This window comes from Tauraco erythrolophus, chromosome 2 (genome assembly GCF_009769465.1).
Source record: "Tauraco erythrolophus isolate bTauEry1 chromosome 2, bTauEry1.pri, whole genome shotgun sequence".
NCBI lineage: Eukaryota > Metazoa > Chordata > Aves > Musophagiformes > Musophagidae > Tauraco > Tauraco erythrolophus.
The window spans coordinates 10,833,644-10,850,803 of NC_141466.1; the positions used below are offsets into that span (position 1 = coordinate 10,833,644).

The 17,160-nt window shown below is 40.3% G+C and overlaps 1 protein-coding gene across 1 annotated transcript; it reads left to right on the plus strand.

The window, feature by feature from the left end:
- The first annotated feature begins 1,154 nt into the window (after positions 1–1,154).
- On the plus strand, positions 1,155–9,664 carry KIAA0408 (KIAA0408 ortholog). Its single transcript, XM_009985627.2, has 5 exons — positions 1,155–1,354; positions 4,107–4,448; positions 4,786–4,865; positions 6,195–7,569; positions 9,491–9,664. Exons 1-5 carry the CDS (start codon positions 1,220–1,222, stop codon positions 9,662–9,664), a joined length of 2,106 nt encoding a protein of 701 aa, XP_009983929.1. The 5' UTR covers positions 1,155–1,219.
- The last annotated feature ends 7,496 nt before the right edge of the window (positions 9,665–17,160 follow it).

The window sequence follows — 17,160 nt, forward strand, 5'->3', positions numbered from 1 at the left end:
CACAACAGCTGACATGGAGAGTAAACTCAAGTATCTATGTGTGTGTACCAGCCATTATAGCACAGGAGCATCGTAACTGAATAAGTGCTATTTCAGCCTTGCTGGCATAGTAAATGTGTGATGGCAGTGGAGTTTCTATTGTAAAGCCTAAGAAAGCAAGAGGAACACCAGGCCCATAAAATCTGTAACTGTTTTGCTCCGAAGTCAGATGAGCAGATCCAAAATATTTGCCTTAAAATATACATATTTAGTGGTATGATTATTATTTTTTCATTCACAGATACTAAGATACTAAAGACTTCTGAAGGGGAAGGAGAAAGTGAAGCACAAATTAGTTAAATATTCTGAGCAAGGTTTTGAACTAGATTTGAGTTAGTGCTGTTGGAGAATAGTTTCTAGTTTTCCCTATGCTGGTCCTAGAACTAACATTTATAGATTTAGATTTGTAAATCCAAAATACATCAACTTTTTATAGTGATCTATAGTCTTTTATGTAGCAGAATGATGCTTTCTACTGTATGTGTATGTTTGTTACCTGTTACTAGCTTTCCTCTTCTGTTTTCCTTCCTGTATTCTAAAGCATTCATATAGTCATGATAATTTTCTGCATGTATCAGGTGTACGGTCTTTAATTCCCAAAAGAATGACACAGTCTTTGTTGTGCTACATGCATGTGTGAAAGGAGTGTGTGAGCAAACATGATACTTTTACACTTGCAGTTGTCTTTTGAACAAACGTAAAAATAGCTTTCACCCTCAAGGGCAGACATTGCAGGATCCCAAGGTCCTGAAGTGCCATTCAATATCATGCAGACTCGAATTTCACTGAAAACAGGTTTACAGTGAAGAGTCATGGCAAAAATGTGAAGTGGCCATGGTACAGAGCCCACTGTGGCAGACATTCCTGAATTCTATGATGCTGGATGCATGTCCCTCCTCCCCTTTCCAGACTGGGCCTCTCTACCCTTGGGTTTGTGTCCTATAATGCTTAATTCGTACGTATTCCAGTCATGCTCCAGATACTTATCCTGCAGCCGTGTGATGCTTTCTCCTGCAAGCACTTTTCCGTTAATTATTTTGGGGTTTTGCTTGGTTGGTTTTTTTCCCTGAAAGCTAGAATCAAGCATAAGTAAAACTTATTCTGATAAACTTCCAGGAAACATTCAGGGAAGAAAGAAGAAAAGCAGAGCTATCTTCTTGCTATTACACACACTGTAACCATGGACCTGCGTAAACAACTCGAGAACACTGAGAGGAACTGGAATAAAGAGAAGATGGAATTGCTGGAGAGATTTGACAATGAAAGAAAAGAATGGGAATGTCAATGGAAAGTCATGCAGAAGAAAATAGAAGAGGTACTTTTAAACAAAATTCTGAACACTAACATTTTCACTTGAGTCTTATCAGTGCCTAAGGGTTGCTTCAATTTATTTTTTTTCTGAATTATATCCTATTTCTTATCTGTCACTGGAAGTTTCTAATAGCTGATGGTAGGATGCAAAGCCTGGGGCTAAGCAGTATTTGCAGTTGCTCATACTCATGAATACAAAGCAGGAGATTAAATGTCACTTTGTGTGAAGATTGCTGTGATATTGTTGGCTGTATATACTGCTGCCAGTTCTGCTGGGCATCAGCCACGCTGCTCATGTTATACATCCTTTTTTTAAGTTCAGATATGCTGAACAACTACATATATGGAGTTTAGGAAAAATCATATTTAGTAACAAAAAATCTAGGTGTCATCATTCTCTGGCAAAAAGGAATCAAATCACACCCACAGGTGTGCTGGGGTAAAAGGTAATACTAAAAACAACTTCATACATTAAATGCTGCATGATGCAGAATCATTCTGGCTAGAACCTGCTCCATTTATGGGTGGCTTTTAGTAGAGAAAACGGCTACAGTAAATAGCATGGAAGTCCTGACGCCACTTGTGTTTACACATAGTAACAAACACTCTCTGCCATTTCTAATGGCTCTCCTTCCAGAAATAGTTTAGGTAATTATTTATTATTCTTTTAGCCCCAAATTGTCACTGCAGCAGAACCCTCTGGCATTCTGTAATGCATAAACTGAATCTGCCTTGGCAACATATAGAAGCAAATTTTTCACCACTGAGCTTTCCACATTTTTCATTCTAATATACACATGGAGTAGTTTTTCTTGCTCTCTGCCAACACTGTCCTGTGGCTGAGCAACACAGGAATGTATGGCAGAGACTGCTCACATGAAACTAAGAGAAGGAAAATGATCAGAGCCAAATGAGTTGCAGCCATACGCTGCCCGTTAAACCAGCCTGCAGCATAGTTCTGGCAGACTTTAGTATGATACCCTTAGTATGAAAGCTGCATTTTGTCTTTTGTGTTAGGACATTTCTGTGCTCTCTTACTTAATTTCACCACCAAGGTAGGAGTGCTTCAAAAGTTAGTAATGTGGTCTGTGTCTGTAGATGATTTTCAGTTTGTTGGGTATATGAGCTGTTTTGGAATGATGGTAATGTGTTGTGAAAAGGTATCCTGGCTACTAGTAGTCCTGATAATGGCAGTGAAGGCCATGTTTTTTCATTTTTTGTGTTAACATATGGATTAGGAAAGTGTGACAGAGGCAGAACACCAGATAAAGAATGGAATGGAGCTGAGAGGAAGAGAATGAAGCAAATCACTGGGTACTGCAAGACCAGACAAAACTGCAGATGATACCCCAAGGTTATTAGTATCCTAGGATCCCTTCTTAAGCTGTGTCTGTAGCTGCCCTTGATTTCACTTGTCTGACATTTCTTTGCCAACACAGGTGGAGAAAAGGGGAGGTACCTTTTAAATGCCATCATCTGTAGAGCAATTTCCTCAATAAAACTTGTGCTACCTTATTAGCTTGTATTTTTATTTGGTAGCTTTGTCTAGCCTACCAAAACCTAACTTAATTCTTGGAATCCTCCAGGAAGACCTGTGTGGTTTAGGAGATTAGATTGTTGAGTTATGAAGTGATATCTTTCCTCCTTACTGCTATGTCGAGTTCGTATGAGGCCCTCATTTCTTGGAAATTCCGAAGTTCAACTCTCAGGTTCCATGAGCAGCTGGGCTTTGGGAATGAAATCTAAAAGCCCAGGATGAGGCCAAGTGTCAAGTCACTGAACATGAGAATACTTCTAATCAACAGCACTGCCCATGAAATGGCCACATGTTCTTCCTGTTGTTATTCTTTTCACTGTCCTTCCAAAAGCTGTTGTGTTGGCCTTGTGCACTGCAAGAGGGCAAGCAGACGGCTGTTCAGAGGTGCCTGCTCTGCGCTTTCTTCATAAGAGCAAGTTAAGAATGAATGTTTATAAGGAGCTGTGTGATTCTTGGCACTGGAAATGATACTGTAAGCAGAAGAGGGTTTTATGATGTTGCTATTTTTTCTAATTTATAATTTATCACAGTTCCCTAGTTTGAATGTGCTGGGTGACAGGAATTAACACCTTTTCATTTACTAATGAAGCCGCTGGATCTCAGTAGATAGCATGAAAGAAGATAAGAGGGTGACAGTACATTGCCAAATAATGTGCCAAATAATTCTGCAGTGCTGATTTATCACTACAGTCATAGAGAAGAATTGCACTTGCCTGAGAACCAAAAGAGTGCTGTAGTGCAGATGGCACTGTATGTGATGAGACTTCACTTCCCCTCCTTAAACTAATACACATTAACAGGCTGTAACATTGCCAGAGCCCTCTCCCTCCCTCACATTCCCCATCCATCAGATCAGGGCTGTGTCCACCATATAGTGTGCTGATATTACTTGGAAGGCAACTATACAGCTTCTGACTCAAGGCAGAGCCATTGACCTTATGACATCTCTTCCAATCCCATCCTATAGGTGGAAGCCATACATTAAAACCATGGCAAAGAGTTTGTGGATGGTAATAGCCCTTTTCTCATCCTGTGACAATAACGATCTGTGACCTATTACGCTATGTGACTCAATGCTTTTCCACTAACACACGTATAAGATCTTTCTACTTGGTGCTACTGAATGAAGCATCATTCAAAACAGAAGATGGATATGTTCTCTTACTGTAAGGTTCATCACAGTACCATGGTTTAATAGAAGGTTCTATTGTTTTTTCAGCTTTACCAAGAGGTAAAACTTAGAAGGGAGAGCAGTATGAACGTCCATGATAATAAGGCCATTCAGAGCAAGATGCGGCAGCAGTCCATGCATTCCCCCACTTCAGAAGAGAGTGACAGAGCGGAGCTGAACTATCAACACAATGTGGCAAATGACATGATAGAAAAAAGGAGCTTGCTCAGTAAAACAGGACATGAATGTAAAGAAATCAGAGCCAAGAGCAGAAACAATACTCTGTTAACAGACAATCTGGCCTTTGAGAACCATGAGGAACCTGAAGACAGCCTCAGCATCAAAACTTCCAAGAAAAATACCAAGAATTATATTGGTGATCTCAATGTAGTAAGTAAAGTATGAGCATGCTTAGTTACAAGGGTCAGGAAAATACTGAGGGCTTTGGCCTGCCAGGTTAACCTAAAGAACTGATCTCCCTGATTTTAGCTTTCCAGCAAGGCAGTGTCTCTACTTCCTCCTCAGTTTGCTATTGATGAGTGTCTTCTCACTGTGTTAACAGCATGCTCTTTACCTCCATTCATAACCCGGGGGCATTTTTGTATCTTTCCTTGTGCTGCTTTCCTCTGCTGTGAGTCTTAAATGCAAATCACTACAAGTCTTAAAATAATTCTGGAGATATCATTCAAAAGAATTATGTTAAAGGACTCTTTTTATATTTATAAAGGCTCTTAAAGAACTTGCCAGAGTCAGTGAAGAATTATGCAGCTATCAAGAGGAAATTCGAAAGAAGTCCAACCACAGGAGGTAAAAACATATTTGGACTCTTTATATTAGAGGAAGAAAATTAATAATGAGACTAATGCTCCTGTTCACTTTGAAGGGGATTTTCTGTTGAATTTATTAGGAATTGGGCAGTTTCTATCCTCCTAGTGTTTCAATGCTCAGCATAAAACATTCAAATGGAATATACTGAAATATGATACAAGGGCACGTTTTACTAGCAAAATGGAGTTTATCTATAGAACCTACAAAATGAAATTAGTATTCGTACGAGATGAAATTTTACTTGTTTCAAATGGCTATATGGAGGATTGGGAAAGTGAACAGATATTTGTCTGCCCTGGTCCTGTTTCCATGCAGTTCTGTGCAACACCGTATGGATTTGTCAGGCTGGGAGGTTTCTTACATTAAGCCCAGATCTAGCCTTAAGTGTGGGGGTTGAGTCAGGGACTGACATGGAGTGCAAAGAAGGCAAGAGAAGGAAGAACAACCATACATTTGTACTAATGGAAAGATGGTAAACCAGACCCTGAAAAGTATGGCGAATGAATATTTCGCCATCTGTTAAAAATTAAATGTTCATGGTCTCCTTTAACAAGCTAAACATCAGTCTTTCTCTTGAATTGTGCAGAAATTCTCAAAAGGTAAGACTGGACCCATGGTGTGACAGGGTGCACACCATGAAAGAGCTTGAGAGAAGCTATGCTTCAGCTATGCTGAGACCCCATGGAAGACTACATCATGGCAAGCTCTTCTCAGATGCTCCCAAAGAACACAGGGACTTCTTACGCTCACTCACACAATCAGTTGACTGGCTATCACTGATTTATTATTGTAGCTGGGCTAGTGTTTGTATCTTTAAAGCAAATAGATTCATAACTGATGCATAGTTTCTAAATCCTGGCTGAGAAAGGTGATTTTTGAACATTTGTACTGTCGTGTGTAATGTTAGGAAACCTACACAAGGGATGCACTATGTCCTAAAGCTTTCTTCATTCAGTTCATAGTTAGGTAGGCTCTCAGTGGAGTCAGTGGAGTCATTAGAACTCACAAGATCCCACTGTCCTTACTGTAGGATAGGTAAGAAAACAAACAATCATCTACAAAAACTGAGGAAAAGAATTTTAGTGGCAAGGGAAAGAAATAAAAGATTCCCTTTGTTGAGCTTTCTTTAAATTCTTCATGTATGTTTCAAATATGCCAGGTGTATCAGCAGCAGCAAAATTGCTCCCAAATCTTTATACGCAGCCAGTGTTAAAATACCTGCTCATGGGGAGAATGAATCCATGCTGAGATCCCCTTGGGGAATACCCTTATTGCTCATCCCTAAAACACCTCTCCTTTTATTTCCAGAATGAAATCACTTCCTTTTCTGGGGGAATTTGAGGAAACACGAGACACAGTTATTCTGCCTGAGATGAACCATGTGTCCAGCAACGAATCACAGACTTCAGTTGCTTTTGAAACAGAGGAACATAATAATAGGAAGAATCTGATGAACTCCACCAAGGCTTTGAAGGACAGATGTTATGGTGGCCTTACTGGTGACAGAGGAACAGACTTCAGATCTTGGCAAAAGAAAGAAGCTCCACCAGTTCCTCCACGGAGCACTTCCCGGCATCTAACAAACTCACTTTCTGCAGTTGTACAGCTTTCTGAAGCACCAATAAGAGATCCAGGCATCAAAAGCAATTGCAAGGCTCAGGACTGTAGGAGTGGAAGGAAACTGATGAATCCTTCACCTATAAACCAGCATGAAACTGCAGCAGCCTGTGCAAATGAAGGGCAGGCTGTGAAAGTTCCTGTGATGGTAACTGCTGCAATACCTGTAACCAAAAATGAGTGCAATGTACCAACAAGTTTCTGCCACAACACGTGGACATGTGATGTGGGCAAACTTGGAAAAGACAATAAAAGTGAACCTTCCCCACTGTCATCCCAAAAGAGTAGTTCAGATGGAAATATGGCACAAAGCAGCAAGATGCACCAGAAACAAAATCCCAAGTCCTACAGCAGCCCTTATTACAGTAATGACTTTTATGCCCCTGCTACCCTGCACAATGATCTTTTGGCAGACTCTAGGTACACTTTGGGAAAGACCCCAAGAAATGAAACTTTAGCAGCAAAGATCGATGAGTTTAACCGGACTGTATTTCACACGGATAAACGTACCAATGCTTTGCAAGAAAACCAGGTGCCTCAAACAACATCAGAAGATCACAAACCCTGCGGCCCACTGTGTGACTCTGCTATCGGCAGGACAGAAACTGTAAATACATCTTGTGTTTCAAATCCCAAATTCTCTGTGGCAAAGGAGCAAGAAACTAGCAACCCCAGCAAAGCTGTCAGAACGGCAGGGCAACAAAAGCAAATAAATGGACTTCCAAATACTAGTGGTTATAGGCACATGCTTCACGAGCATGACTGGAGACCAAGTAATTTATCCGGTCGCCCGCGTTCAGCTGACTCAAGGTCGAACTATGGCGTTGTTGAAAAGCTTCTGAAAAACTATGAAAAATCAACAGCGGCTTCTCCGTGTAATGCAAAATGCTGCAAAGATAAGTGGACATGGGCAAATTCTGAATTCACCGATGGGGGTTGTGAGACATTGAGTCAGTATTTAGAAATGCTCCAGATTGAGCAAGGAAAGCAAGAATTGCCGAGGAACTCAGCCAGGCATATTGGGCAGCAACTCAAGCAAGGAAAAGAGAGACAGAAGTTACCAGAGGTAAGGTTCATAAGGATGGCAAGAGCAAAATAATTCCGTTTCATACAAAGCTTTGACTCTGAAATGAGGCAGGCTAACATGATATTGTAAATAATTATGTAAAAATAGACACTTTAGGCCAGGATCTGGATGAATCAGGAGTATTTCCTCTGAAGATAATAGAGCTGTGGGAGGGCAGAAGCATGTAAGTAACAATGACCAGTGAAGAGATGTGCCAGATTCTGATCTCTGCTGCTGTTGTGTAAAGCTAGATTTTAACTGCAGTGCAGTTACTCAAGGATTGAACTAGTGAGAACTGCAACCAGGTTCTAACTCCCTCTCTCCTGCCTTTAGCTGACGAGTTATTTCATAAGCCTTACCTAAAGGCTTAAGCACACTTGGCAATGTCAAAATCCTTGAGGGCTTAGATAGCTGCTTTGTTCAGGGTGCTGTTTGTTCAGGATTTCCTTGGAACTGCCTATGAAAAGGGGTGTTGTAGCTCCATAAAGTTTCCAGTAATAAAGTGAACTCCTCGTATTCATGTCTCAGTTCCAAGCTTCTCCTATATATTCAAGCATGGGCTCACAGAAACAGAAGAGTATGGCATGACTAATTAATTTATATTTGGCTGAATGTTATTTGCAGAAGTTTAGAAATATTGCCTTTGCCAACATTCTTAATGAAAAGAGAAACAGATGGTTTTGAAAATACACTATAAATTGCAGGTTCTGTAAAGGGCTACAAAGAAAGAAAAATCATTTTTCCTGAAGAGCTCCTCAGCCAACAAACACAAAGAGATATGCCCCTTAGTGTCTCAGAAAAGAGAAGGCAAATGTGCTTGGAGCTGAGAAACTTAAATAAGTTCAGACTGGTCAGCTGGTATGCTTTAAACTGTCACAAATTCACAGACTTCAGTGGAGCTTTGTGGATTTAAACAGCTGAGAATCTGACCCTGTGGATTTTCTTCTTCATATCTTTCTGACAGTCTTGCAGTGATGCAACGTCTTGCTTAGCAAACGCCTTTACTACGGCACAGAGAGAGAACAGACATGAAGCTTCCGATTTCTTTTTCATCCAATGTTTTTTTGACAGGAAACCAAATTTTCATCAATGAGTGTGTAGGGAAAAAATAATGACTAGATAATGACTGCGTTTACATTGATGTATGCCCAGAATAACTTTACTGAGCCAATTGGATTTTTTGTCTCCATAGGCTCACGCTTTACGTTGTCATTTCTATCTGTACAAAGTAAGTGTAGAATATTGCCTGATTTGGGGGTGCCATTTTAGGTCCATCAGCATTCACGTCACAGAGGTGTGAAGAACTACATATGGCATGAGGCATTTGGTTTATTTTAATTATTTCCAATTTACAGCACTGTAGCTACGATCAAAATCTGTTGATTTTCCCAGGTGTATAAGGCTCTGCATGTAGACATGACACTGCATTAATCCATATCCATTCTGAATTAGCTACAGAGTGTAAAGAGCTTCACGTTGCACTAGTGGAATCGGAGTTCTTAGCAAGATGTGAGTGCTGAAATAGGATCTATCAAAAAATACCTGAAAAGTATGTAGATCATACTCCAGTAATGTAAGATGGGATTCTGAGTTCTACTATTAGAACAGTATACAGTGTTCATTGACAAAAAAACTTCCAAAAATGAAAAGAAATGAGAAGTGAATGTCAGTTTTGGCTTGCATTAACATTTTATACCTTTCCTTGTGTCTGACACTTGTCTCCATATATTTTAAACCACAACCGATGTGAGAATCCCTATACATAGAAATAGCTGTTCTTTTGCATTCCGCGCATTGCTGTGCTCCTTTTAATAGCTTCAGACCACCTGTTCTGAGGTCATCCCAAATGTCTTCCTACATTCCCGCTACATTCCACAAAAGCCGTAACTTGTTAAAGCAAGGAATTGCCTTTGTGTTCTAGATATCTGTGCCAGCTAAATGTTCAAGTGGGAAGGGTTTCTCCCGGCCCGCTCGGCCAGCAAACCGACGCTTACCTTCCAGATGGGCATCCAGATCACCGTCAGCACCGCCTGCTGTGAGAAGAACAGCATACAACTGCTCTGTCTCCTTTCGGTCAGAGACCTCTGTAGTTTGAACCCCGAGCTGGGTTGGATGGTGTTGTGAAAGCTCTACGCCTCATTATAACTGTGTTCGGTATGTGTTATAGCAACCAGTTCTACACTGTTGTATCTTGTCCAAGAGTGACCCCACCACATGCCGGACAAAGCGTTTTTAATCTTAGGTCATCATCACCATGGTCTTCAGTGTTTTTATTGAGACGAAATAACTATACCCCTGGTTTTCTCTGTTTTTTTTTTTTTGGTAATAGCTCACAAGGAATTTATTTTGAATGGCATCTTCCTTAATTTGCCAGTCAATTTTGAGTTGAAACAATGTATAGTGCTGTATATTCTGACTCTTCTGCAAACAGCAGAACGTAAAGCTGTATGCATGATCATGTGTTCGTAGGTGCATGTGTTGGACTAGGAAGTATACAGGTCTGTATTTAGAAGAGACAAACTGTGCTAGAGTTGACATTGAAATTACAACCTATATGCCTACATATATATATACTTTGTGTTTGTTTTAAAAAGTTCAAAAAATACAGTCCTGATGACATTTATATTTTGTATATCTTTTACATAGGTTCACAGGTGTAGTATTTAATGTACAAAAACTAAATATGCATTTTTTGTGACTGATTGCAGCGATAATGCCTTGCACAATATGTATCTGAAGCGGACTAGCTCGACTGATTTGTCAGTCATGCTTCATGGCGTCCTTGTTCGGTTTCCTAACCCTTACGATGCTAGGTCAAAATACTCAAACATATTTTTTCTGAATTAAAATATTATATGATTTGTAATACATTAGCCTTTTTCAGCACCAGAGACATTCCTGAAATGTTCCAATCCCTTTAAAAAGCTTAAATGTGCCATTATATATATATATAGCATCCTGTAAACACTTCGGTAGTTTCAACTAGTGTAACATACAATTTATGAAGGGAAGGAAAGGGTTGTCTATGCTCAATTCTGTAAAACTTATTTTTCCTTCTAGCCTTATACTTTGAGGTTTGGCAAAGTCAGATAACAATGGACTTGTTTACTTTCACTCAAGGCAGGAGAACAAGGACCGTTGTTGTTCCCAGTGCTGCAGCCACACTCCTTTTTTACTCTTCTCCTAGACTAGAGTGCCTGAGCCTGTCGCTAATTCACTGCTCCCAGACTGGCTCGTGGTGGTCAGTTGCAACGTTTACTTGCACTCTAGCAACAACCTGCATCTAGTACGGAAATATTGCATTGAGGTATGATCACAGTGGCGCCCCGAATCCTAGACACATGGCGTTGGAAGTGTTTTTGCCATGACTTGACTTGGTGTTATGGGCCATCTCAATGACGTGCACAGAGCCTGGCTTGTTCCTTCCCACAGCGCGAGAGAAATACGGATGCTACTCAGACACTTGCTGAACTTTCAGAAGGACAGTGTCCTTCATCCTGGAATTTTCACACCTTTCTCTAGGCTGTTGCTGGATGCATAGTGCGGTGTTGATGATATATGTTACTTTTAAACAGCATGTCTAGGTTAAAAGGAGTAAAGAGGCGCTTCTTCGACATCAGCCTGATCTTGTCTTGCAACTTTTCTTCTTCTCCTGGAGAAACATAGTGTGTTCAAAGGAATTTCCAAAATCATCCCAGGATCCATTAATGTGCACATCTTCCTATGTGAATGTAAAAAGGATTTCAGAGAGAGTGTAGGCTTTTGTCCTAGTGAATTGTATGTGTGGCAATATAGGGAAAATTAGTTGTGCTTAATTTGATAGTGATCTATTGTCCTACTCCATGTTTAGAATCCACGCCTTTTTCCTTCCTTTTAGGGCTTTATTCTTCTTTCCTCTGCAGAACTTTAGTTTTGCAGAGAGAGAAAACAGGAGGCCATCCGTTCTGAGCAATGTAGCCTGTATGGTAGTATCAGTAACTTTTCAGGCATGCCAGTACTGGAGTGAGCAGGCATTAGAGCCATAAATCCCACCTTATCATGCCATTGTGGCTGACTGCATGGCAAAAATATGCTCGGAGTGATTTCCCCAATCGAGACTTCTGGTCCTTTCTAGATGTGAGTGGTGGGAAATCCCAATATACGAAGGCTTCAAACAGATAAACAATTCATCGAAATTTACTCAGACATTATTGCAAAGTTATTACTGGAAAAGATACAAGGATAGAAAATCTTGAACAAAATTTATACCGTTCGGATAGAGACAAAAATCTGTGTGCTTGAGTGAAAAATCTAGCGTATTAAAAATTTGCCTGTTTGCCCTAATTTAGAGACTGCACTCCATTAACTTCCTTAGAACTAGAAAAATTAGACATGATTCATATTGAATTTGGAACATGACTTAAGATTCTAGCTAACTGTGGAAATTAGCAAACCAAAATGCCTTGCAAATTGACCTTTTAAATGCCTAAGTAGCTGAGCAGCTTTAAATGCCTCAGGCTGAGGAAAGGGTAATGTGAGAGAATTGTAAAAAAATGGTTCTTAATTTCGGTCAGTGTTGACTGCAGTAAAACTTAAATTTACCTTCATGGTAAAGTTAAGTAGCTTTGTTCTGAAAAATGGTGGTGCACTTTTGTTTGAAGTACGCAATTACAAAAGCGTTTCCCTTGATCAGTCAGTGAAGGTGTTTCTTTAGTTCCCTTCAGTTTCTTTGATCGCCTTTGACATATATCATGTTGTTGAATAACAGAGAAAGGATCAAATACCTACAACATTCCCTAATGTATGTAAGTTTACTGAACAGAAGTTTTTGAAATAAACTAATAGGTCAAGGACAAGTCCATTTTGTCAAGATTTTCTGTGTCCGTCTAATCTCAGACATTGGTTCTAATGCCCAGAATTATCAAAACTGGTGATTTTGGCCTGGAGGTGGCTAGTTGAACATACCAATTTTAGAAAATTGCCACTGACACTGTTTAAATATTCTCTTCAACTGCACCCATAACCCAATGCACTGTGGTGAATTTTGTAGTCCTCAGAACTGTGACTACTGAACCATAGTAATGGTTTTGTTGCACTTATTTGCTATAGGGAGAAGAGCTTCATTGGACTTTCAGGTTCCCCCATGTTATCTCTGACAAGGAAATCCAGTTACCTTGTTTGTAAGCTCTGAAGCAAGAAACTCTCTCTAAACACACACACACACACACACACAGACTCTTATGCAAGAACTACAAATGATCTAAGTATAACTTGACCTTTCTATTAATCCTAGTGTCACCTATGGAAGTGGTGAGTTTTGTAAGCCTATTTTAAGATAAGTTTTTAATATTATTCCTCCATATGCTGTCTGAAGTCTTAATGCAGATATCGATTCTTCTTACTTGTGCTCTGAACAAGTCTAAGACTCTCCTTATTGCATATTTATGGGCTTTAGTGCTGAAATAAATGCAGCAGGGAGTTTGAAAACTCCCTGCACACACACACACACGTAGTCATCACTGCCTGTTGAAACAGGGATATCACTAGGAATCAGCTGGCTGGTACTTAGTTGACAGAAAGCATTATTCTCCCTCACGCTGGGAGATGGAACTATAATCTCACCCTGAGATCCTTTTAGGAAGGAGTGTGGCAGGGTCGAAACACATAGAGAAGAGTCAGTCAGACCTTACGTACATATGCAACATAGCAGGTCACCTGAAAGCTAGAAAACTGGCCTGACTCAGAGCCTCGGCTAGAGGCATAAGGAGTAGAGGAAAAAAAATTTCCTTTTAAACCTCTGGATATCATTCCTCAAACTCAGAGTACCTTTCCACTAAATGTTTTATCTTTCCAGTGTTAATGGTAGACTTAAGTATCTTTAAAATGTTGCTGAGGGTATGAACTTAGTTTGTTCTCCAGCAGCAACACAATTATCTTTCACTATTACACATACTGTAAGGGAGTTAGCTGTTATATATAGCAAAGAATTGGCAATCATTGTAATAATTTTCCGAAGCCCTCAGAGCACCAATTTATTTCTCCAGTTGTCTATTAAAAAAAAATGTTTCTGTAAGTAGGGATTTTGTATCCAAATGGCTTCAACAGCATTTTAGCAAAGATCTACAGCAACCCAGCAGGCAGGCCATTTCCCTTAGAGTTTTGTTATTTCTGGATCAAGCCTAAATTTCCTAGCATGCAAGAACTTACACAATTCTCACAGTGCTGCTCTGCAAAGAATTTCTTTGGCTTTGAGAGCTGTGCCATTATACTGCTGATATTCTCTGTTGGACTAATGTGTAATGGTGTCTTTCGTTGTGTACATGCTCTTTAAACTGGAAGGCAGAATGCATTTGCTCTAAATGCACTAAATCAAAGCCCCTTGTTGCCTCTGGCCTTTCCACCCCTCCTCAATTCCCAGTGGATGTATATTTTTATGTGCTTTATTGCGATTGGTCTGTATGTATATGTCATACCATAGGACTTTCTATCTGTACTGCAGTCAAAATATTTTTTGGACAGCCTATTCTAAAAGAGCTGATATTACTGTTGCCATTCACAAATATATTGGATCTTGATCTATTGGTTTGCATCACTGAAAATGCACTTTCTTCATCAAATGTTAGTGGCATACATTATACAAAACTTGTTCTCTTGTTCTTTGAAGTAACGATTAATCTGCTTTTGAGGTTTGCGTCTACCCCTCTCCCTCACACCTTTTCTGTTTTGCAAAGTACTTGCGTCAGCAGAGACATGTTTCTGATGTGTATGGTTGATACAACTCCAAACAAAGCTGTGTGGCTTTGGGAGCTCATACCTAAGGGTGCCTTGCTAACTGTGTTACTCTCAAAAGAATTGTATCAGAATTTCCATGGGGCAAGAGAGATCAAACTCTCAATATCATCAAAGTGAAAGTGTGCAAATAAAAATCAGAAAGAAAACAGAAGACTCAAAGAGGAGGGTGCAACACTTGTAGTAAATGTTATGGCTAGTTCTTTGTTTCTAACAGAAGATTCCTCTGTGCTGCCTACTTCATACCACCTGAAACTTCCAGTAATGTACTGTCTTTTTTTTCAATCAGTGTCTTTGCATATACACTTTTCCTGCTCTGAGAGCCCTTAACAGCAAGAGGTACTGAAGGGCTGATGTTAGTAATGTCAAGTTAACACCAGTCCTTCCCCTTCCCATAATTGATGGTATGGTGGTTATTGAAGAACACTCAAGTTTCATTTGTTAATCCATTCTGTGACAGCAGTCGGTTTTATTAGCAGGTCCATGATGGTGCTCACAGCATGAGCATTATGGAATGCACAACATATTGTGTCTTCCACCCACGCAGGATTCCCAGTGCTGCACAAGGGCACACTCTGTCACGCTGTTGAAACGGGGAGATTCCTGGAAGATAAATGTGAACCAACCTTATGCTTCAGTCTAAGAGCCAGACTGTACTTCAACTTCACTGGTCATGCCACGCAGCGTGACTAGAGTACAAGCAACTTCAGTCCTCAGTACAGTATTTACCACACTGGGATAAAAAATACAATCCTATGGTCTTTTCTGGAGAGATGGATGTTTTTTACCACACTGGGACAAAATTACAGTCTTATGCTCTTTTGTAGAGTGATGCCTTTCTCTAGGGACATCTGGGGAGGAAAGGAGAAGGAGAACCTGTCCTAGGATGGGGCATCTCCTGAATTTGGATCAGATCCACTTCATGTAGTGTTACATTCCTTACTGCTTTTGAGGGAAAAGAAAAGGCAGTGGGAGTGAGTGCAATATACCAATTAGTGTTTATTCTTATCGTTTTCCTAGTACCTATAATTATGCCTTTTCTTTAGTAATTGCAGTCTAAAATGTTTCTGTTTAAGGGTATAAAGTTTGATTCCTTCTAGTGGTGCATGTTTGTGTGCGTATGGGCAAGATTCACTGAAAAAATGACACTGTAGGGGAAAGTCCATACATCTTGCACTTTTAAATCAGCTTATCTAATCTTTGAGCCCAAAGTACACTGCTCTATTGCATGAGATAATGTTTCCCTTTGCTGCAGAATAGATGTGATCCCAGTATGAATTGGAGGGAAGAGAGCAGGCACTGCACAGATAATGTCTAAGGCATGTAATACAGCTACACAAGCTGTACTAGCTGCTATGAATGGGTGAGCTAAAATCCCTTGACTAGTCACCCCAGGAAAGCCAGAAGTTCTTTAATATTCGGTCTCAGTGGATGTATAAACTTCTCCTAACTTGCTAACATATCGCAGGGATCTTAATGCTAAGGAGTCTGGTTTTGATTGCCCCTCCAACTGGAGGCGTGCTGCTGCCTATGGCAGATGAACCTGCGTAGCCTTTTGCCAGTGCCCCTCAAATTTCTCTAAAGTAGTTTACTGCAGCTGGAAGAATTTCTGGCATCACCAAATTATATTCACAGGAGAAATGGACCTTCATTACAGAAAATTGCACTCATATGGGAACTCTGCAAACATGACACTGCCAGCTGGCGTGGTGACATGGAAAATCATACTGAGTGTTACTTCTACATCATGAGATATCTGCAACAGGTCAGCTATTCTGGTACCATACATGATGTAGAGCTGCTTAAGATGCTATTGATGGAAGTGCAACACAGATAGATATATGTGTACCTATGGTCCGCTTGCTTCTTTGCAGAATCCTTCTAGTTTCCACTAAGATATTCTGATTATTTCAGGAGTTTGGGATTTATTTTTTTTTCCAAATCACTTCAAGGCAGTTGAGCTACCCAAGCTATTGCTGACAAGAAGTTACATAGGGAGCTCTTCTAAAACAAAATGACTACTCAGATAAGTAGCTGGCTACCAAAGGAGGTAAGATGTTCAAAAGCTAGCCCATACGCTGTCATAGAATCATAGAATCGTCTGGTTGGAAGAGACCTTCAAGATCATTGAGTCCAACCATTCACCCTGCACTGTCAGGGTCCCTAAACCATGTTGCTCAACACCAAATCCACACAGTTTTTTACACCTCCAGGGATGGGGACTCCACCACCTCCCTGGGCAGCCTGTTCCAATACTTCACAACCCTCTCTGTAAAGAAATTCTTCCTGATATCTAACCTAAATTTTCCCTGGCGTAACTTGAGGCCATTCCCTCTCATCTTGTCATTCATAACATGGGAGAAGAGACGGACCCCCATCTCCCTACAACTTCCTTTCAGGTAATTGTAGAGAGCGATAAGGTCCCCCCTGAGCCTCCTCTTCTCCAGACTAAACAGTCCCAGCTCCCTGAGCCGCTCCTCATAGGACAAGTTCTCTAAACCCTTCACTAGTTTCATTGCTCTGCATCTCTGTATATATATACACATACACATATATGACACATCTTAGCAACTTTTCCTCTAGGAAGTCCCACAGTGTCCTATGAAGCTGTTTTTGCTGTAAGACACCATTTACTGTGTCTCTGCGTACCACAGTCAGATACGTAGTACATACAGAGAAATGATGTCTAATACTGTATGTAAATAGACTCCTCCTGAAGAATGGTACTGAAACGCTTTACATTAAAGCGGCATGTGACTTAATGGGATACAGCAGTTTTTGAAAACCCATTTTCACATAACTGAATGCAACCAAATCTCCTAA

Coding starts and splice junctions, on each gene's coding strand:
- KIAA0408 (XM_009985627.2), top strand. CDS start 1,220: ATGGACCTGCGTAAACAACTCGAGAACACTGAGAGGAACTGGAATAAA. Junction 4,866..6,194: donor AAGAAGTCCAACCACAGGAG/GTAAAAACATAT, acceptor TTTTATTTCCAG/AATGAAATCACTTCCTTTTC. Junction 7,570..9,490: donor AGAGACAGAAGTTACCAGAG/GTAAGGTTCATA, acceptor TTTGTGTTCTAG/ATATCTGTGCCAGCTAAATG.